This window comes from Phodopus roborovskii, unplaced genomic scaffold, assembly GCF_943737965.1.
Source record: "Phodopus roborovskii unplaced genomic scaffold, PHOROB, whole genome shotgun sequence".
NCBI lineage: Eukaryota > Metazoa > Chordata > Mammalia > Rodentia > Cricetidae > Phodopus > Phodopus roborovskii.
The window spans coordinates 21822498-21847106 of NW_026126469.1; the positions used below are offsets into that span (position 1 = coordinate 21822498).

Genomic DNA, 24609 nt, shown 5'->3' on the forward strand with positions numbered 1-24609 from the left:
TTAAACTTCCTCCAAGGCTCAAAGAACATGGCAGAAAAGAGTGGAAACAAACAAAGGAAAAGGTGAATGGGAGATAATGATAGCTGAGAACTGATGAAGAATAAATATCTAGCTTTAGCGATGCAGCCACTGATGAGTTACTCATGTTCCCATAGGGATTCACAACCCAGTACATATGAGCAGCCCTGGCTAAACTCAAGATCATAAAGCAAAGCAAAAAGACATGAAAATGGGATCTAGACCCTGTGGGAATAAGGGAGAAGGAATAGATAGTAGTAAGAAGATAAGGCAGAGTAAAAAATTAGTATGAACAGATTACATTATGTAAAAAAATCAAAGATTAAATTAATAAGAAAGAAAAATTATTCCAAGTGACAGAGGATAATCTCATGACAACCCATTTACTTTTCTGCAATTTTTAAAATTAAAGTATAATTGTATCACTTTCCCCTTTCCTTTCCTCCTCCCATTACCTCCCTGTCCTTGTTTCTCAGATTCTTTGACTTTTCCTATAATAATTATTGTTTTATATATGTAAGCATAAATATATAAAGCAACCTGCCGAATTCATCTAGTGTTAGTTATTTGTACATGACTTCAAGGTTCCTTGCTCAGTATTGAGTAACCAATTAAAGGGCTCATCCTTGGGGAAGACTAATGTCCCCCTCTTAAAAGTCCTTAGCTACCTATAGTTCTTTGATCAAGACATTTATATATGTCCACTTAGACATATATAAAGGAAAAATGAGCATAGCTATACTTCTAAGATATTTGAGATATATTCAAGAGACCAAAACTAAGAATACACTAGACATAAATAGATGAGATAAAATCTAAAGGTATGAATAATCAATTCATACAATTAAAGCAGAAAATTCGTCAAATATATAGAAAAAATATATCAAAACACAAGAGGAATTTAGAATTTAAAACAGACATGACCAATGAAGAGCATAGCATCTCCAAGACATATTGTGGTTAAGAAATCATTAACAGAAAGCATAGAAACAGTATAAAAGGCATAAAGGAAAAACTACCAACTCACCTATGAAGGCAAATACATCAGAATACCATCAGATATCTCATCAGCAATCCTAAAATTCAGGAAAGCATAGAATGATATATTTCAAGCCCTGAAAGCAAATGACTAAAAAACAGGATTGCTATATATAGCCAAACCACCTGTTTAAAATATGCAGCAAAATGAGGACATTTAAAGATAAGCACAAACCATGGAATTTATTTCTCTCCATAAAATCTCAAATATAATTTGCTTCAAGTCATTGTAAAACAAGAGAGAGAAAGAGCGTAACTGGCAAGATTAAAAAGTAAGTTTCAATTATCTATTGCCTCCAAAAAACACACCTCATTGGCAAAGGCAAGTACAGGCCTACAGTTAAACAACAAACATCAATCTACCAAGTAAAAAGGTTTAAACTATCACAACAAAAATCAATCTACCAAGTAAAAAGGTTTAAACTATCTGGTGTAACTATCCTATTAGGTGATAGAGGCACCTATTATTCACCAAAGGGATAAAGAATGTCACTACACATTAACAAAGTGAACAGTTCATTAAGACAAAAAAAAATGTAAATGTGAATGCATAGGATGTTAAGGCTCACGGTTTCATAAATGCTAAGAGAAAATGAAAGGTCAGGTAGGTCCTGATACAATGATAGGCGCTTTTAACACCTTATTCTCATCTTTAGATAGGTTATCCTAACTAAAAATCAACAAAGAAATGTCAGAGTCAAACGAGACCATTAAGTCAAAAAGCATCACATTATAGGTCACAAAACAAGTTTTCAAAATACAGATTATCTGATAGAAATAGTCAATTACATTTATCTTATCAGAGTATAATGGAATAAAACTGGAAACCAAAAGCAAATGAAACAAAAAACTACACAAATAATTAGAGACTATACAATGCTCTCTTCAATGACCAAGGAGTCATTGAGGGAGTTAGGAAGAAATTACTAAATTCCTACAATCAAAGGAAAATGATAGCACAACATATCTGAATCTCTAAGCCAAAGTGAAAGCAGTTCCAAGAAAGTATGTGTTGATAAATGTTTACATTAAATAATCCCAATGACATCAAATAAATAATCTAATGATACGCTTCAAGAACTTAGAAGTACAAGAAAAAAAAATAAACCCAAACATAGTTGGTGGCAAGAAATAATAATGATCTAATGGAGAGAGAAGTAGGAGAAAATGAGAGGGAGGAGAGGAAGGCATGTGCGACCAGGAGGATTGAGCCTGGTTAGGAATGGAAAATAGGAAAGAGAGAGAGAGACAGAGACAGAGAGAGAGAACATAAAAGAGGGAGCCAATATTGGTTTGAAGATAAAGTTGAACACAAAGAAAGGTCGAGGGAACTACAAGACTGCTCCCAACTAACAATCTCAGCTTCCGTGGAAAGGCTATCATAAATGCCCTTCCCGGAGAGTGAGATCAACAACTAACTTCTCCATGGAGTCCTCAACTAATGCCTGTTGAAAACAGGAGCAAACACCCATACATAAACACTGAGTCAAACTAGAACCCAGAAGCAGATGGAGAGGACAAGACCATGCGGTAGAAGTACATAGAGACAACTTACCTGAACAAGGAGGAGCTAAGGGCCACTAGACTGATAGCTGGGAAGCCAACAGGGGTCTGACTCGGACCCCCCTGAATATGGGTCTCAGCCAGAAGGTCTGAGCAGCCTAAGAGACCTCAGACAGTGGAGCCAGGATGTATCCCTGGTGCACAAAAGGACTTTGCAAACATATCCCCCATGGAGGGATAACTGCCTTATTCTAGAGATAGGAGAGAAGCCCTAGTCCCTACTTCACAGGACCTGTCAGATCTACATGACCCCAACTAGATGGCATTCCCCTACATATTGTATTGTGGTGGGGGTTGGGAGGGGAGGGTGTTTAGAGTGCATGGGAGAGGGTAGAGAGGGAAAAGGGAGGGAAGGAGGGAGGGAGGGCTTGGGGGGAAGGAGGGAGGGAGGGAGAGGGAACTGGGATCGACATGTAAAATAATAATAAAAAAAAAAAAAAAAAAAAAAAACGCTTTGACTCCAAAATTTAAGTTGAAGAACAAGTTACTGGGGAAAAGTATTTCTATTTTTGTTTCCACAGAAAATGAAAAGATGTGGATTCCTTCCAGACTAATGTGGTTTGATCACACCAGACCGCCTGAAACAGAGTACAAGCTGATCCTACATTCCAAACAGCTGGACAAAACAGCCCTACAGACTACAGCTAGGATATCTGAATCTTCTTTGAATCCCCCAAGACAGTGCCCCTTACCAGCAGGAAGTAGTTTGGAAAGAACGACGCCCAAATTCCCAAATATTGTGTATAAATGTTTGTTAAAAAAAAAAAAAGAAATAATAATGATCAGGGTAGAAATTAGTGAAATAGAAACAATACATAGTCAATCATACAAAATGGTTCTTTGAAAAATTAAAAAAGAAAAGATTGACAAAGTGTTAACCAAACCAACCAACCAGAGAGAGAGAGAGAGAATATTCAAACTAATAGAGAGATGGCAGAAAGTTCTTGTCACGACAAACCTTAATCCAGAGATTATTAGGGAATACTTTGAAAAAGTATTTAAAAAAGAAGAAATATATAAATTTCTAGAAGAAATATATACATTTCTAGAAATAGAAATACAAAGGACCTACCAAATTCAATCAATAAAATAAGACCCACAATGAGCAATGAGTAAAACTTTCCACAAAGAAGCACAGGAACAGACATATTTACTATCAACTTATTCCAAACCCTCCAGAAAGCACAGTAAGCAATACTTATTAAACTGTGCCACAAAATTAAAGGGACATTATCAAACTTATTGTACAAAGACAGCAATATCTAGATAAAAAAATACTAGAAAAATACACAACAAAAAATTGTCCTAATTTGAGATGATAGGATTCTATACATAAGACAACCTATAGTATTCACTAAAATCTTTGAATGAAACCATTGATATAAAAGCCAGATAAAGGCACAAAATATAGAACAATATCCCTAATGAACATAGACAAAATTTTTTCAATAAAATACTTTCAAACTGAATTCAACTGTACATCAAAAAGATCATTCATGTAATCAAATTGTAATCATTTTTACAGAGGAAAGGATGCTTCAACCTACACAGCTCAATAAATACACTCAAGGATAAAAATCAAATGATCAGTGCAATAGGTACAGAAAAGGCTTTTTATGAAATCCAATCCTTGCTGATAAAAGTCCTGAAAAGATTAGGAGTAAGAAACCGATCTTAACATAGCAAGAGTTGTATATGACAAATCTATAATTGAAACTACCCAATTGGGGTAAAAAATAAAAAGCATTTCCCCACTCTTACTCAATACACTGCTTGAAGTTTAATCCAGAACAGGAACACAAGAGGAAGAAGTATGAACACAAACAGAAAAAGAGATCAAGTATCCTCATTTGCAGGTGCTATGATTTTAGACATAAAAAAACCATAGCTATTCATTAGAAAACTTATGTATGATACTTTGAGAAAAGTAGTAAGACAAAAATTAATATGCAGAAATATATACCAAGAACAAACAAACTGAGGAAGAACTGAAGAAAATTATTATATTTGCAATTACTTCCAAAAATGCCCTGGGCAGTCTTCCTCCCTAAGCCAAACAACTACCCTCCACCTATAGGTTACTGTGCTAACAAGTAAGCCTTTCACTTCCTTGTCCCTAAGTTACCCAAGTCTACCTGCCCTTCTTGGACATGCTTTGACTTGCTCCCAGGTTGCCCTCCCCTAATTCCTTTTTCCTCCCTAGGCTACCCAGTTCACCTCTCTGATTGCCTGAGCCCACTCCTGTGAAGGACCCTCTCTCCTCCCATAGGCTGCCCAACTACCAGCCTACCTTCCCCTCCACTGCCAATCTTGCCTCCAGGTAAACTCTTTACTTTCTGTACTCCCAAACCACCCAGATTTCTGTGGCCCATTGTTAGGCCCTCCTGCCACTAGGTAGTCCCTTGTCATTGTTTCTCCCTTGGCCACCAAATTCACTGCTGGTCTTTTCTAGGGCCTTGAGCAGACCTAGATTCTATGTAGATTCTTCTTCCTAATCCAAAAGGTTCCCAACTCCTCATCTGCCTTCCCTGAGACTTCAGACTAACTACAGCCTTCTTTCTTTGAACTTAAGAACAAAACTCACATAGTTATCAGTAGATTCAGAAAATTCCTTGTCTAAATTCAAATTGCCTTCATGAGAGAAATTCCAGAGAAAATAAGGTTAGCAGAAATACATGTTATCTAATAAGGACAGCATGTGACAAATCCATAGCTAGCATCATCTTAATGGAGAAAAAGTCAAAGTAGTATGATTAAAATCAGGAAGAATACTAGGTTGTCCATGTCTCCACTACTTTTCAGTAAAGAGCTCAGAGTCTTAGCTAGACCATTATCATGAGAAGAGATGCAAATAGGAAAAGAACTCAAAGCATACTTAATTTTAGATAATATACTGCTACACATATAAGAGAACCTAAATAGTCCATCTAATTTATACTTCCCACAAAGTGTCAGGATAAAAAATAAACAAAACATCAATAATTTATCTATATACCAATGTGAAACACACAAAGAAAGAAATCACAGAAATAATTCCATTCCCAATAGCCTTTAAAAAACTCTCAGAGGTGAAGAACTTCTACAATGGAAACTTGAAAACTTATGAAGGCATACATGCTCAGGAGATCTTGTCCCTTTCCCCTTCTGTAAGGGACTTTATATGAATCTTAGGATCCTCCTTATATCCTAGTTTCTCTGGTGGTGTGAATTATAGGCTGGTGATCCTTTGCTCTATGTCTAAAATTCACATATGAGTGAGTACATACCAAGTTCCTCTTTCTGTGACTGGAGTGGGGTGGAGAGCAGTTGAGTGGAGAGGGAGAAAGAGAAGGGGAGGAGATGAAAGCATGTGGGACTAGGAAGACTGAGTCAGGGGAGGAATAGATGAGAGGAGAGAGAGAGAGAGAGAGAGAGAGAGACCATAAAAGAAGGAGGCATTATAGGTTTCAAGAGACAACTGACTCTAGAGAAATGTCCAGAGACCTATAACACTGACCCCAACTAACAATTTGAGCAACAGTGGAAAGGCTACCATAAATTCCCTTCCCTGATAATGAGACTGATGACTAACTCATCCACCATCATAGAGCCCTCATTTAGCTGATAGAAACATAAGCAGACACCCAGAACTAAACACTGAGCTTAACTGGAATCCAGATGCAGAGAGGGAGGATATGACCAGGCTGCAGAAACCCACAGAGACAGCTGACCTGAACAAGGAGGAGCTAATGGGCCCCCAGATTAATAGCTGGGAATCCAGCATTGGACTGGCTTAGGACCCATGAACATGGGTCTCAGTTAGAAGGCCTGGGCAGTCTAAGGGACCCCTGACAGTGGAACCAAGATGTATCCCTGGTGGACCAAAGGACTTTGGGAGCACATTCCCCCTGGAGGGATACTCCCTTAACCTAGAGGCAGGAAGGATGGCCTAGTCCTTACTCCAAATGACTTGACAGATTTAGATGACTCCTCCTGTAAGGCATCACCCTACATGTGGAGTGGGGGAGTAAAGAGATGGGAGAGTGGTCGGGGGGCATAGAAGGGTGGGAGAAAGAACTGGGATCGATATGTAAAAGAAGAAAAAAAAACTTATGAAAACATTAGAAGAAAGTTTTCCCGTGCTCATGGTTGTTACAATAGTATGAAAATGACAATCTTTCCAAAAACAATTTACAGATGTATTCAATCTCAATCAAAAGTATTACCCCATGCCATTATTTACAAAAGTAAAATAAAAAAATCTTAAAATACATATGAAAACAAAACACCCTGGATGGTCAAGGCAATTCTGAGAAAATAAGAATAGGCCATTATTATAACTAATATCAAGGTATTCAACAGAATTGAAGTACTAAGGAACATTGTACTCCCTCTATTTGATATACATACATGTGCATGCACATGCATGTGCACACACACACACACACACACACACACACACACACAGATCATGAAACAGCATAAAAGTTCCAAATAGTCCATAAAAGTCCATGCAGCTACTGATATCTGAATTTTGACAAAATTGCATGCTGGATAAAAGGCAACATTTTCAACAATGTTGGGAAATCTAGATGTGTGCATGTAGAAGAATGAAACTAGACTCACCTTGTTTAAAAAAAACCTTCAAGTGCACCAAAGACTTCAATGTAATATATGAAACTCTGTAACTGGTTTTAGAGATGGGAGGGAAAAGACTACAACATACCAGAATAGGTAATAATGACTCAGAAATAAGGCCAACAATTGAAGAATGGGAGCTCATGAAACTAAACAGTTTCTGTGCAACAAAGAAAACAATCAATGTGAAGAGGCAGCAACAGCATGGAAGAAATTCTTTGCCAGCTATGAAAAAGGGTTAATGTCTAGAATACATTTATCTGGGAATCCAGCATGGGACTGACTCAGATTCCCTGAACATGGGTCTCAGCTAGAAGGCCTGAGCAGTCTAAGGGACCTCAGACAGTGGCACCAGGATGTATTCCTGGAGCACAAAAGGACCTTGCAGACATATCCCCCATGGAGGGATACTCCCTTAACCTAGAGACAGGAGAGAAGTCCTAGTCCCTACGTCAAATGACTTGACAGATTTAGATGACCCCTCCTGGAGGGCATAGCCCTACATGTGGAGTAGGGGTGAGGTGTGAGGGGAGGGGAGGGTGGTCAGGGTGCATGTTGGGAGGGGAGAGGGGAAGAGGGAGGGAGAGGGGGAGGGAGAGGGGACTGGGATCGATATGTAAAATAAAAAAATTTAATTTAATTTAAAAAAATATTATAAAACTACTTTGATATTCTGTTCACCAGAATGGCCACCATCAAGAAACCAAATGACAACAAATGTGGAAATAGGATTCATTGTTGGGGGAAATGTAAACTTTTATAGCCATTAAGAAAATCAGTGTGGAGATTCCTCTAAACAGTGATTCTCAACCTTTCTAGTGCTGTGATCCTTTAATGTAGTTCATGTTGTGGTGACCCCAAACCATAAATTATTTTTGTTGCTACTTCATCATTGTAAGTTTTTTCCTATTATGAATCATAGTGTAAATATCTGATATGCAGGATATTTGATATATAACCCTTGTGAAAGGGTCATTTGACCCCCAAAGTTGACAGGCTGCGAACCTTCTGCTCTAAAGGCCAAAGATAGAACTCCTGCACATTCCATCTACTCTACCCCTGGACATATACACAAGTGATATTATATACCCTACTAAAGAAACATTTGCTCATCCATATTTATACTTGTTTTCTTCAAAATAGCTAAGAAATAGAAAGAGCCTAGATGTCCACCAACTAATGACTAGATAATGAAAAATGTGGTACAGTAGAATTTTACTCAGCTGCAGAGAAAAATGATGCTATGAAATTTGCAGGTAAATGGGTGGCTCTAATAAAATAGACCCTGAGTGAGGTTAGCCAGGCACAGAAAAACAAACATGACACAATCTACATGTACACCTCACATTCTCCATTATATATAGATTCCAGCCTCACATCTCTAATTTTGTGGGATCAGTTCAGAGTATTAGTAAAAGACAGTAACCTAGAAAGGAGGCAGTAGGGGTGGGAATGGTCACAGGAATTGGAAATAGCCAAGCTAGAAGTGAGCTGAATCCTCCACTGACAGGTAGCTTTTATAGTTCTAGAAGCTCCTATGTGGATCAATGGTCTTACACAACTGTGAATTCTATGAACAAAAAAAGCAACCTGGAGACCCAGAGGATCCCATTTGTGTAATAGTGGCCCTACCATTGTGGGTGTAAACAACCTCTGGTTGGATTTGAGACTCACTCAACAGGAGAGAATCCAAGTCTATTTCCATAAATCTGATCACATACCGATGGCTATGGAAGTCACAGTCTCAGTAGGGAACAGAATACTGTTATTTAGCAACTGAGATAGATCAAGCTACCTTCTAAATATTTGTTTATACCCATAGATATACGCTACTCTCAGCCTAAACTCTTTCCAGTGAATTGTAGTTTTAAAACAGAGACTTGTAGTTGCAGGGTACTGAGAGCACAGCCCTAAATAATACATTAATTCTGTCCTGTGCATGGTTTATGGGATGCTGAAAATAGAAACAGAGTGGAAAAGAATGTAAGAGCTGATATAGAGAGAAGGATATAAAATATCATCTCCTGGCAAGACATAACTATGCAATCACAAATTCAAAGCGACCAAGGATACATTCACTAAGTGTGCCCAAGAATGGAATTGTTAACAGTCTAGTATGGCTAGGGGAGGGTCTCAGGAGGGTCTGTTCTTCACTGTTGGACTATTTGCTAAAATAGATTTAGGGAGAAAGGGAATCACTGTCCTTAATTGTATGTTCATTGATGATTCCACCAGGTTTCAATGGAGAGTTCTAATGTAATGGTCATACAGATGGATAAAGTATAGTACTTATACAAATTAGACTTTTATTATCTTGAACAAAAATGAAATCATATGAATGGACCTGGAAATCATTATGTTAAGCAAAGTAAGCTAGACTAAGAAAGAAAAAGACTGAATATTTTCTCTTATATGCAGAATCTAGAGCTAAATGAGTGTGTTTGTGCATGATGAAACTAGAAAGGATCATGAGAGGGAAGGGAGGTATCATAAGGAGAGAGAAAGGAAGAGAACACATGTAACATGAAAACATAAAAAGTTCTGCTGGTGTGTTTCAGTCCTTTATACTGATTGTAAAGTAGACTTGAAATTGATGGACACTGTCTTCCAGCTACACATGTTTGTGTCTCAGGGAGAAGCATATTTCCTTCATTTTTGTTATATATTTCCCACATTTAAAAAATAGGAATAAAAGGTAGACTCCATTCTGTGTCTCTAAAAATCCTAGGCTTCAACTGTCTGCTGTGATAGTCTCTAAATAGTTTCACCATGTGTAATTTTTTTAATCAGATTTCCTTCAGTCAATAGAGTAACAGATGGCCAGCTCTTATACTGTACATGTTTTTTAACAATTAATTTTGCTAAAGACAAAGGCAAAAAATGTGATTCACTATGTTCTGGGTGTGTAAATGCTATGTTCAAACATCTATGCTGCTTTTAAGATGAATAGCAATTTTCTTGTTACACAAGCAAACTCAACTAGCTCACTTTTCATCATTTGACCACATTGCATTTCTGTAACTTTAGCAAGACAATTTTCATATAAGGAAAACTTACTATCTAGAGAATTCCAATGCCAATTATCTAAAATGAGCTCCTGCATTTTTATTGCACTGAATGGAATTTAAAAGTAGTTGGTGTTATTATTAATAACTTACTTGGTTTGTGTCAGATCAACTACGATGAGATCTTTCTCTAGAAGTACAGCAACAGCATAGGGTTCTTGAAATTCTACAACAGAAAGAAAAACATTGACAAGTTTCCATACTGCATATTTTATTTAAACCACCAACATTGCATTTCTTTTATTTCATATAGAGATATTATATAAATGATAATAAAACCAAATTGACCCAAAGTGACAAAGAATACTATAATGTCAGGATCTTTAAACTAAAACAAAAATGACCATATGTATAGTACACAGTCAAATACATTTGAAAAATCATGGAGTGATTGCAATCCTGGACTACCAGAAGAGAGTGAGAGTGTCACTGCAACCTTTTGGTCACTATCATACTTGTCCATGCCTACCTGCTAGGAGACACACTGAGACTGCACTAACTCTGCTTCTCTTGGATATGATACACAGTCACCTCACTACGATAGTATATTTTGAGTCAATATGGTTTAGTATACTCTTATAAACTATTCCTGTGTGGATGTGTACAAGCCTACAAAAACCAGTGTGAGGTAACCTAATATTTTCATTTCTAAAATCCAACCTTCTTTCCATTGTTCCTTTCCCTCTTACTCTTGCTCCATTATATCCCAAAAAATTGCCTCAAAAACCAAAAGCTATATGGCAAATAAGACTGACAAAAATAAATGTTTACAAGCTGTGAACAGTGAAAAAATAAGAATCTGGGAACTGCTATGAGCTATGAGGCGATAAGGGTAATGGTATAAAATGTAACTTGTGGTAAGATGGGAGCAGTGATTTTAGTTAAGAGGCAAAGAAAGCTTTGTTTTCCATTTACATTAAAGGACGAATGGGGAAAGCCAAAGTGAAAGTGTTGTTCTCAGTTTTAGGAAACTGTATAAGAAAATATTTTATATGTATGATCTTTGACTCTCAGTAGCTACAGAGTGTTATTTTTTTCCAAGTTGTTGGGAAAGCATTCCAAAGAGACAAAGGATTATCAACCAGTGGTTAAACTGAAATTTAAACCCAGAACTTTAAACTCTTAACATCATCTTGTCTTCATTATACCAGCAGGCCCTATGGGCTGGTCTGAAAAGTATTTATCCTAAACTCAATAATCACTCAACAGAAGTCTTCTACAAAGGATTGAAGTCTTGGCCGGGAAATTTAAATACTGGGATAGACAGCCTTTAGAGTCACTTCCAGGCCTGAGAAGCTACAGTGCCTACACAAGTTCATGTTTCCAACCAACATTCACTTGAGTGAAAAACACAAGAGCAAACAGGAAAATGAGAACAAGGGTTAGAACTTGCTGGTATTTAGGAGTTCATCTATATGACAACAGGAAGTCTGCAACTATTCTCATACCGAAATGTTCTCAGTATTTATCTTTAATATTATTTTAAGTTTCTCAGTGTTGTTTAATACAATTTGGTTCTTAGTTTGAAGAACAGTAGGGTTCTGTATGACTACTTATTTTCTCTTTGTCAGCTCCTCCTTAGGAACTTCATTGACTAGGTTTATAGCAAGTATTGGAAGATAAAGTAGTTGAGGCATTACTATGTGTGAACAAAAGTCATAGATAAATTAAAATTGTAGATGGTTACAATTGTCAAAAGTAACTGATGTTCCTCCACAAATAAAAACCTGGCAGAAGTTTCATCTTGTAGAAGTCCTTTGTATATTGTGACAGCAACTAAAGAATTGTTTAGGAATAAATGTTGAGTTCAATTCTTTGCCTATTATTTACTAAAAGTTTTGCCTTGGGCCTATTAGTTACATTCCTTGACTTGAAGTTCCTTTTCCACTAAACAGCACAATTATAACCACCTTAAATCGTTATAAAAGTCATATTAAAAACTACACATAATGATATAAATAATAGTACCTTTTTAGGTTGGTGTGTTTCATCTTTTTAACCCTTGCTCCTACCAGTTAAGGGTGAAGAAAGTTCTAACACTATTATTATTCTGAATATAATGCATCATTTGAGAGGCCTAGAGATGACTGGCCAACTAAACATATATGTGAACTGGCAAACCCTGCTTATAGTTATTACTCTGGATTATGATCCTGTGAACAATGTTAAAAACATTTGAGTCATGAGAATGAGTTATATCATCAGATGTCATAAAAGTTATCAGCAGTATTAAAATTATGGATAACTTGATTTAGCCTGGGAATGATATTTATCATACGTAGCTGTAAAGATGACTGGAATTCCCTATTAACTGCTATGTCATTTGTAGAAAAAAAAAACCAAGATACTGATATATACACACTTGAAGAGAATAACTAAAAAGGCGAGTAGCACTGAGTGACTCTGGAGCCGTGAGAAACTTTATTATGTATAATGTAGGTTTTCTTTTCTGGTGCTTGGATAGACTCAAGGTTTGAAGAGATAAAATGTGTTTGAGTAGTTTATCCATTTACATTCCCATGAGTATAGTTAAAACTATTTCTCCTCAATCTGATGAATGAAAGGTTCAGTTTTCCCTACCAGTTTTCTGAAAAACAGACCTATTAATCCACTTGTGGTGGAGAACAGGCATGGTTTAGCAGATTCATGCTTTATTAAAGTCATTATAAATTGTCCTTACATAACTACTGACTTTCAGAAGACTACATGTATGAGACATGTGTCTGATCTTTGCAATTATAAACTTTCAACTTCTATTTCATATACATCTCACTGCTCTTGATAGGAGGAATTTTCCTAACTTTAGTTTGTAGTCTGGTACTTGGCTTTTCTTTCTGTTTCCTCCATATTTCCTTTCTAGGTGACTCTAACCTTTGTTCCTTTGTCATCCATACTCATTTCTCCAAAGAACATTTATAATGTGGTAAATCATGAATAAACATTGCAAGATTTTACCTTTTTCTAGTTCTCTCATAACTGTACTCAATCTTACTATTCTTTCTTTAAGAAAAAAAAAATGCTGTGACTGTGTTTTAAAAAGATGTAGTGGTTTTGGGTTTGTTTTAATGTTTTATTTTTGTTCATTTTGAAACAAAGTCTCATACACTCTATAGCATAGACCATATTAAAACTCATGGCCTTGAACTCATGACAATTCTCTTGCTTCATTCTCCCTTATTCTGAGATTATAGGAGTAAACACACCCAGCTACATTAAATACATATTACTTACAAATGTCTTTGCTACAGTTTAGATATTGAAAGTCTTTCTTGAAACCTACATGTTCCTTGAACAAACCTACTAAAATGGGTGCTTCCTTTCCTCATCTTAGTATTTCCTCAAAGTTCTTCCAATTCTTCACAAACCTCTCCAAAGATTTTAGATGTTTTCTTCCAAATTAGTCTTACAAAATCCCACAATTTGTGTCAGTAGGGGGTTTGGGCAGACTATGGGGCCTCTGGCAGTGGAACCAGTATTTATCCCTAGTGCAGAAATGGGCTTTGGGAGCCCATTCTGTATGGAAGGATACTCTCTTTGCCTGGTGGGGGACAGCCTAGGTCCTGTCCCAAATGATGTGACAGACTTTGATGATCCTCCATGGGAGGCCTCACCCTTCCTCCCTGAGGAGTGGATGGGAGGGGGGGTTGGGGGTGATGGGAGAACAGGAGGGAAAGGAAACTGGATTGGTATGTAAAATAAGATTGCCTTTAATTTACATAAAATAAAAAACCCACAATTTATAAAAACCTTTACTCAATATTTTCAATAAGTTCTGCCTAAATCCTATTTCTCTTTTGAGGCTTTACATGAATAGTGCAGTCATTTAACCAGCTATAAAAAAGTGTAATATTTATACTGTGAACCATGCAATTCAGTCTTATAATCATGCATTACTTCAATTCAACAATTCATAGTTATTTCATTGACCCAATTAGACTTTATGCAATTACTGTAGAGATTATGTTCATATTTCTGTAAGTTTAACAAGTACTTATAGTATTGCGACCCTATCAACCCTCAATAAATAAATGTTGATTGAAAAGGCAGCTCATTTGTCTCCAGTAACTCTTGAAATAAAGTGCTAGATTGTTATCTATTATATATTTTAAATATAAAGCTAAATAATTGAAAGGAAATCAATATATTTAGTAATGAAACACAACATACATATTTTCATACTTAACAAAATATGTTCATTTGCCCTTCTACTAATCATATTTGGGTAAAATTATCCCTTTCTATGCATGATAAGTAAAATATGTATGCATCTTCCTTAGCAGTTAATAAATGTCAGAGGTGAATCATAAATCCAGAGGTGGATCATAAATTAAATATTCTGTCCCAAGTCAAGTTTTTGTTCTATTTCTACAAGTCCCCTTTTGAGAATGCAGTAACATATATTAATATTTTTATCATAAATTCATATTTCTGGTTTATGTCTAACCATTTTCAATTTTTGGATTTACTTCATCACCATTAGATTTTTCGCACGAGTTAGGACTCGTTTCATGTTTACAAAGGTTTGTAACTTTACTCGAGACGATATGTGCATGCAGCTCTCCTCCTGAAGGTCTTATGACTATTCTCCAAATGACAGCAGATCACTAACCACACATCAGCAATCCTAGAGTAATCGGATGTGCTGCAGTTGCCTCTGAAGCAGAGCCAGATGTGAAAGAGGTGCAGCGCCACCAGAGTTACAGATCACTGATATCAGGTAAGTGCTTTAACTTTGATTGACATTGGGATGGGATGGGTGGAGCTGGTCTAGGAGAGACTATTAGGAGCCCTCAGTTTCCCCAAGTGATTTCACCCCGGACCCCTATCGGACCCTCCCAGCTCAGCTTCCACCATCCGGATCAAAGTTGAAAGCACTTACCTGACATTAGAACCTGAAACGCCAGCACTGCTGCACTACATCTGTCTTACTTCCCGTTTGCCAAGTAGGTGCAATTGCAGAACCTGCGCCAGCAACTGTAGCTCACAGTGTTGCACCACAGTGGGAGTCTGCTGCCAAAACTGAAAATATTTAACCTTAATTTCATTAGGAACTTGTTATCTCAAAATGATCTTTTTTTTTTTTTCTAAAATGAAATGTTTCATCTTATATACTTACCATTTGGATAAGGTGTTTCACATAAAGTTAGAAATTCAACAATAGGATGATCCATTTCAAGTACTGTAATTGCTTTCCCATGCATGATGGTTAAACTTGGTCTTCTGCAAGCTTTGTCATATGACAGCCCACCAGAGAATATTATAAATGGTTCACTACACAGAAGGAAAAAGGGTAATGAGGCTACATTCTTTAAGATAACAAAAAGATAAAACATAAGCCTTTAAATAATAGGTTCAGAGTAGGTTATCTTCAATGCAAACGGCATTCCTGACTCTAGTTTCTTAACTAACAATGACTATTTTAACACCTCCCTTTTCCAGGTCCACATTCTAGCTACTAGAATAACTAATGGGTAAGTGTAAAGATATTTGAGTGTCATTGGGAAAAGACAAGACGGCGGGAAGTGTAGGTACTCACTGACTTTCAAAGGGACATATGTGTACATTTTATTTGGCTAAGAAATGCTATATCACTATCATTAGAACATTAGTTTATGTTATAATATTCAATTAACAAGTGGGCATGTGGGACCCACGTCCCTAAGATGAAAAAGAGAGGCAGATTTTAATAAAAAATGAAGTATCACAATGGAAGGCTCAGTATGGCAGATGAGAACATGAAAATTCTCCATAACGAAGTTTATGAGGTTTATGAGAAGATAGAAAGTAATGTGTAGATAAACAATTTGTCAGAAAAATGTCTCCTACTTAGTTTTAAATATATCTATCAGGCTATAGCTGGCTCAAGTAATTTCACATAAAACTTTATAGTCTATTACTTTTTATTTTTGAAATTAAAACACAATTACATCATTTCCTGCTTCCCTTTTCCCCCTCCAACCCCTTTTCTCTTTCTCTCAAATTATGGCCTTTTTCTTTACTTGTTTACACACACACACACACACACACACACACACACACACACACACCGCTCAGTCTATATATTACTTTTCAAGATACAAATAAGTAATAAAATGAGTATCACTCATTTCTCAATTTGGTTGGATTGAAGATATTTGGATCTGGGAGTGAGGGGAGGTGGGGAGTACTAGGAGGAGTGGAGGGAGGGGAAACTATGGTCAGAATGTAATGTATGAGAGAAGAATAATTTATTAAAAAAAAAAGACAAACGGACAAGAGAAAAGAAAGGGAGGAAGGAAGGAAGAGAAAAAAGGAAGGAAGAAAAAAGAAGGAAGGAAAAGAAAGAAAGGAAGGAAGGAAGGAAGGAAGAAAGGAAGGAAGAAAAAAAGAAAGGAACTCCTGTATAGGTCTGTTAGGACATTTACAGAGACAACTGCCACGTGGAATAGCAGCAAGTAAAGGCAGTCAGGGAAAGACCTGTGCTGAACACTGGCAATGCTGTCCAACAGTGGGCAGTCCAGGGAGCAATAAAGAATAAGAAAGGGTACTTCTTTTCTCACTCTGCTTCCCAGCTGACATAATGCAAGCTATTTTCCTTGGTGTGCCTTTCTGCTGTGATGAGTTTAATTTGCCTTGACGCAAGACTTACAATAAATAGAACCAGCCAATACCAGACTAAAGCAACCTAAAGCCAATTAGATCTTTTTACTTTAAGGTATTTATTCTCATACTTTGCTAAATGACACAAAATGACAAACTCAATGAGGTTTCCATTGATGATTATAAATATAGCTGTCTAAAAAAAAATCTTCATAACTTTTCATTTTTCTACTCTAAACTCAGCACATACACTTTACATTATTAAAGTATTTTCAGCAAGTAATACCAAATTGAAAACATCCTTCTCCAAATACATTTTTAAAAGGACTAGAAAGCCTTTGTATCAGAGTCCTTTTAAAGTCTGCTTTCCTAAAACATCCACTTCCACTCTGTCAGCTAAACTAACGCTCCTGTCTCTATAAACCACTGTGTCTCCTCTTTTTCATCTTGTGTTATGCAATAATTTAATTTTATGCTGACTAAAGAACAACAAAAACCATAGTGTTTAATATTTCTATCACATTTATACATAAAATAGCTATTCTAATTTTTAAAATTATGTTTTGACAAAGAGGTCTTCTGTTCTCTAAGTCTTGCTTTGTGGATCATTCGAGGGAATGGCCTAAATGAGTGACTGGAAAAACTGAGTGAAGAAACCACTACATTGGTATTAGGAAGCATGTTTCCTATTGTTTAAAGTATACTTCCATCTATCCAATAATATCATATCTTATTTTTAAGTAGTGAATGTGGGTACACAATGGTTTAGGGGTTTTGTTTTTAATTAAAAAGTTTTTATGTGTGTGCTTGCATAAGTTTATGTGTATGTAAGAGTCCACAGAAGCCAAAAGCAGGTATCAAGGCCCATGCCACTGTAGTAATACAGTTGTGAGCTGACATATGGATTCTAGAAACTAAAACTAAATCTATGCCATTTGAGAGAGAAGTTAGTGCTCTTAACTGTTAAGCAGTCTTTCTTAATCCTTACAGTGGGACGTTTTAATTAGTTTTCATACTATTTTCCATTTGTAAAAAACCTTTATCTTTTTTACACTAAGGTTCTGTGGTGGTTTGAATGAAAAGGCCCCCTGTAGGCTCAGTGTGGGAATATTTGAACATTTGTTGAATTAGTCACCAAGGTGAAAAAATGTTTGATGATTAAAAGAATTAGAAGATGAAGTCATGTTGGAGGTAGGTGTGGTCTTGTCAGAGGACTGTGTCACAGGGGTGGGGAGGGGGAGGGTAGACTTTGAGGTTTCAAAAACCCACATCAGGCCCAGTCTCTCTCCTCTCTCTCTCTCCCCCTCCCTCCCTCCCTCCCTCCCTCCTTCCCTCCCCTGCTGCCTGTGGCTCAGAATGTAGCTTTCAGCTACTTCACCACTTGCCAGCCTGCTGCCTTGCTTCCTGTTACAATGAACATGGACAACCTCTAAAGTTGCAAGTAAGCCTTCAATTACATGCTTTTTTATGAATTGCCTTTGTCATGGTGTCTCCTCACAGCAACAGATATTTGTGTCATCATTAATCTATATTTTCTGGTTATTTTCATCTCTTACCATTTTATTTTAATCAATGTATCAATTTTTAAAAAATGTGGTTCAGCATCAGCATAAACCAGAATTTGTTACAGATACAAATTCTCAGGGCCCCTGCCAGACTTTGTGATCTGAAGTGTTTAGCAGGGAGGACAGCAATGTGTTTGAACAAATTCTCTACTTTTAAACAAAAGAAAAAAAAAACACGTTTTCCTTTAAAAATTTAACACAATCTAGTAACAAGAACATAGGGAGTCACACACGTGTTCATACACACACATACACACATACATATACACACACATTCATCTATGTGTGCATGATAAAAAACTAATGAAGGCATAGTTTTAATTTTGATATAACCTTCAGTAGAATTCTCTACTACTTCTGTGACCATATCTTTCATTCTTTTTAAGACTAGTACACTTCCAAGTTCTCGGTTTAAACTTTCAGATGTGACTTTTACAATAAAGTAATAATCACAAAAATAAAAACAAAATTGTCTATATGTGCTGTATACAAGTGGGATGAAAGTGTGATCAATAAAATGACTATTTCACATTATAAATAGAATTATTATGGTTAGAATACTAATTGTTAAAAAATCTTTAATTTGCCAATGATAATAATAATGCTAATTTGATTTATTAGGAAACTGAGTGTGTAGCCTCTTAGTCATAAAAATCTACTCCTTATGTATAATTTTATCTAGTTTTCATGAGCATCCTAGTAAATCAGGTATTACTGGTGATGAAACTAAAGATTATGATATAATTAAAAATCCCACAGTCATATTATTGTAAAGTCAGTAATATTGATTGTGAGTGACTTTAAACTGCTTCATTTGAGTCCAGATTCCTTAAGTACCTCCTTTACTTTCACCCTTTAAGTCCTATCTCAGAAATCTTTCCCCAAAGAAATTGTCTTGATCTCTCTTTTGATAACTCTCCTCTCCATGATATTCAAGGATGGCTAGATGTTCCTTTTATTTTTGTTCAAAAATTTTAACTGTCCAAAAGCTGATAGATATAGAAATTTGATAACATTTACAACCTTATCATAGCCTTATCATTTTTCTATGCCCCCCAAACAAACATCTACCCAACTACTTCTCATGGTATTTAAAAACCACTAGTTTTTTTGTTTTTTTTGGGGGGGGTTGCCTTGGTCTTAGTTACTAGAGCCTACCAAATTAAAAAGCTGGTAATTCTTTTTTTAGCACACAAATCAGGTAACTCAATGTATGACATATAGTTAAAACCAACTGAATCAAACTGAACATTGCTGAGCATGTCACAGGAGAACATTTTCAAAACAACAGCTTTGTAACCAAACAGAAGCCATAAAGGCCAAATGATCATAATATTTATCTTGAGAGAAGCATCCCAGGCTTCACATGAAACTGTTCCCATGTTGCTGTTTTATTTTTAACATTTGTAATTCATAGAAAAGACTGAACACTAATTGATAATTCAATGGATATTATAGTCTGTAGGATAGCCAACACTGAAGTAAAGAAAAAAATTCTTTTGAAAAATATTATACAAGTGAAAAGGAAAACCAAATAAAGCTATAAGCTACTTGGAACAATTAATATAATTTCCGACACTCAAAGATCCTTAGAATTTACAGTGTATAACATGTTATATATACTACTGAATCCAAAGGCACAAGAAAACTTTTAATTATAAATATTTTAAGAAAAAAAGAATTATAAAAGATTTTGTTTCCATCCAGGCTGTTTAAATATGGAATATTTTATTTCTTTAGTTATACTATATTAAACTGGCCTGATAAAGAGATATTGACAATTTACTGTAATTTTATACTATTAGAGCTTCAGAAGAGGAAGTTTTAACAAACATAGTTGTATCTATGATGCTAATAGCACATTACAATGTGAACAAGTAACAAATATGAGTTTTCAGTTTATAGTTCTGTTTAGGGGTTGACAAGATGGCTCAGCATATGAAGGTGCTTACTGCACAAGCCTTGTTCATGAGTTAGAGCCCCAAGAACCCACAAGCATGTACATACACAATAGTAATAATAATAATAATATTAGGGAAGATTTATTATATTCATACGAGATGGGAAAATGTCATTAATGGTTATTATAAATTAAAGAAGCAATGCAGAAATACTGGACATAGTATCTATAAATGTAATAAAGTTGTATTAAATATTTTATCATACACATCTTAAAATTTAGTTCTTTTCAATTATGAAAATATACATAACTTTATAATTCCAACAAAAGGCTAGTTTTTCAATTTCAGTATGTTAGATCCTAAGTTCAGAGAGATCTGGTTATATATTTAAATCTCATAAGGAATATCAATAGATGCATAAATATAGCTTAATAAATATTGCTACAAGTGTTATAAATTGTTCAAGAGTCAGTTCAAGAGCTGATATATATGATGTTGATATAAATATAATTAAAATGTCATTTGATATTTTCAATATTCATAACAAAACATGTTATTAATTTAGAGAATTTATAATTCTATGGAAATATTATCAAAGATTGTTGGCTTTTCCTCTTCTACCCTTAAATATAGTCACATATTGACCAAGTACAACCACGTACCTGTTCCTGCAAGTTTTGTACTCTACTTTAAGAATCGGTTTACAAGGCTCAGACTTCCTTCCTTCTCTTTGACTTTTTCCTAATGAAAGAAAGAAATAATTAAATCTGATTTAAATTATACTGATCAATGAGAATTTTAAAAAATTTTAATTAAGAAATATAAACATGGAACAATAATACAATGAAAAAAAAAAAAAGAAATCTACAAGCCTTTGGGGGTGAGATGTAGCTTACTGCACTGTGACAATAACCATTGAACCGATTACAGTATGGCATGATACATTCACAACTGAAGCCAAAGGCCCAAGCACAGTTTTAATTATATGTACTGCTTACATAAGAGAATAGGACAAGCACCGTTTTATATTTCCATCAGTGATTACTGAGTTTGGAATAATCTTATTACTTTAGCTATATTATATTGTTAAATTTGTCATTTTAATGAGTTAATGCATAGTAACTTTAGTTTAAGCTAAAGATATTGGTTTATTCTTAAAAAGTGCCCACATTTGACATAATAAATCTATATATTCTAATGTTTTATTAAATTCATAAGCTTTAGAATAACAATGGATTGCTATATAATCAATAAAGTTGTTTATGAAATTATTCACCTTTTGCTGCTTTGTATTCTCTAAATAAGAAAGTAGTTTCTTATAAAGTTATTTTAATTAATATGCTCATAAAATAAAGTTTAGCACTGATGATACACACTTATAATGAAATATATTATTATTAAAATATATTATTCATGACTGTAATCCCAACACTCAGGAGACTGAGAGTTCAAATTCAGCAAAGAGTACATAAGATCCTCTTTCTGTCCCCTCCACAAGAAGAAAAAAAGAAAGAAAAAGAATAAAATCTCTATCATTATCAATAATTTAACTATAATAGAAATAAACTTTCATATTGCAGAAAGTCTTGTGATATAAAGCATATGATAGACTTACAAAATCATTCAACTTCACTTAAAATGCTATGAAAATGATTCATTTACTGTGTGGAGAGGGGGCACATGTGTGCTATAGTACATATATAGAGGTAAGAGAACCATTAAGCTCTCCTCTTTCGTCATTTGGACATTGAAATCAAATTGTAAGGTCCAATTAATATTCAATCTTCAGCTCCAATAGTTTACTTTGGGGAAAGAGTTGCTTATTTTGATTATATCAATTTCTACCAGTAATTAAAGCATGTTTAAATATAACATGTAAAACAACAGTATCATCAGATTAATTTATTGTTATTTTTATCTTATAAGAACTATATGATAAGTGTCAGAGCACATAGAAGCAACTAAATTCTAGTATGTTTAGAATTCATTAGATTGTACACTAATATAAAAATCACAGTATGCTGTACTAGAAGCAAATGAGTAATAGATACAGCATGTTGTAGAAGCTGTAATTAAAACAGGGTTATGCCCCTGAGCAAATTGGGAGCATGGGGGAGAGGAGAAGGAGGTAGGAAAAAGAGAAGGGAAGAAGAGGAGAGGAAAACAAGAGGGATCAGGAAGACTGAATCAGGGGAGGAATAGAGGAGAGCAAGAAGGGAGATACCTTAACAGAGTGAGCCAGTATAGGTTTAAAGAGAAATCTGGCACTAGGGAAATGTTCAGAGAGCCACAAAGATGACCCCAACTAAGAATCTAGGCAGTAGTGGAGAGGCCACCTTTGATGCCCTTCCCCTACCTTAATTGATATCCTAGAGACTTCATCCAGTAGCTGATGGAAGCAAAAGCATACAGCCCACAGCTAAGCACTTAGCTATACTCCTGGAATCCAGGAGAGGGACAGGGATGAGCAAAGCTGTCAAGACCGTGCTGGAGAAACCCACAGAAACAGCTGACCTGACCTAGTGAGAGCATACAGATCCCAGTTGTAAAGCTGGGGAACCAGCATTGGACCAAAACAAGCCCTCTGAATGTGGATGACAGTCAGGAGGCCCGAGCAGTCTATGAGACAGACCTCTCACGGTGGAACCAGTATTTATCCCTAGTGCACAAATGGACTTTTTGAGTCCATTACCCATAGAGGGATACTATTTCAGCCCAGATATATGGGTGAGGGCCTAGGGTTCCCCCAAATGATGTGACAGACTTTGATGATCCCCCATGGAAGACCTCACTATCCTTGGGGAGTGGGTGGGTTGGTGGGGAGCACGGAAGGATGGGAAGGAGAGGGAATGGGGGAATTGATATGTAAAACAAGATTGTTTCTAAATAAAAAATATATACATATATGTATACATATACATATGAACAGACCATTTGATTCCATCAAAGGATAAATAAAAAAGTAAAAGATACATTTTCAGGTACAAAATAATCAATGACAAAATGTGTTTTCAAAGTGTAATGTAATATAAACATGGACAGCTTTTCAATTTATGCGTAATGTGAACAAATATTTCAGAATATTAATATGGGTGAATTTATCAAAAATTAATATGAAAAATATAAGAAATAGCAAACTAAACACAATACAGAAAGTGAACAATGTCAAAAATTGTGAAATACCATTAGTCATTATCACCATAGATGCAAGTGTAATACTGAATGGTTAGGAAAGAAATGGTAAAATGATAAAAGAAAAACCCCAAACTCAGACAATCCAAGCAAATATTATGAAAGACAGAAAAAAAGTCAAGACAAAAATGGTTGTATGCACAGTCAACAAGACAAAATGGCAGCCCACAGAATGGGAATAGATCTTCACCAACCCCACATCTGACAGAATTCTGATTTTCAAGATATGCACAGAACTCAAGAAGCTAGTTACCAAAACACCAAATAATCCAATTAAAAAGTGTGGTACAGAACTGAATAGAGAATTCTCAACAGAGGAATCTAAAATGGCCGAAAGACACTTAAGAAAGTGCTCAACATTCTTAGCCATCAGGAAAATGCAAATCAAAACAATTCTGAGATGCCATCTTACTCCCATCAGAATGGCTAAAATCGAAAACATCACAGACAGTTTATGCTGGAGAAGATGTGGAGAAAGGGCATCACTCCTCCACTGTTGGTAGGAGTGCAAACTTGTACAGCAACTTTGGAAATCAGTGTGGCAGCTCCTCACAAAAATGGGAATCAATCTACCTCAAGATCCAGTAATTCCATTTTTAGGAATATACCCAAAAGATGAACATTCAATCAACAAGGACATCTGTTCAACAATGTTCATAGCAGCATTATTTGTAATATCCAGAACCTGGAAGCAACCTAAATGTCCCTCAACTGAAGAATGGATGGAGAAAAGTGATACATTTACACAATGGAGTACTACTCAGCAGAAAAAACAATGGATGGAACTAGAAGAAACCATCCTGAGTGAGGCAACCCAGTTACAAAAAGAAAAACATGGTATGTATTCACTCATATATGGCTTTTAGACATAGAGCAAAAGAATTACTAGCCTACAATCCACATCACCAGAAAATCTAGGAAACAAGGAGGACCCTAAGAGAGAGAGATGCATGATCCCCTGGAGAAGAGGAAAGGGACAAGATCTCCCAAGCAAATTGGGAGCATTGGGGAGGGCAGAGGGAGTTAGAGAGAAGAGGATGGCAGAAGTGAGCATGACAGAGAAGGAAGACT

General features: G+C 35.8%; 1 protein-coding gene across 1 annotated transcript in view; it reads right to left on the reverse strand.

Moving 5' to 3' along the window:
* Positions 1-24609, reverse strand: part of Stxbp5l (syntaxin binding protein 5L) — a 223895-nt gene that overhangs the window by 93439 nt on the left and 105847 nt on the right. The window contains exons 10-12 of the mRNA XM_051191450.1: positions 21009-21087; positions 15418-15572; positions 10395-10467 (exon numbers count right to left, since the gene is read on the reverse strand). Of these exons, the coding sequence (XP_051047407.1) occupies positions 10395-10467; positions 15418-15572; positions 21009-21087 (307 nt within the window). The remainder of the gene's footprint in view (positions 1-10394; positions 10468-15417; positions 15573-21008; positions 21088-24609) is intronic.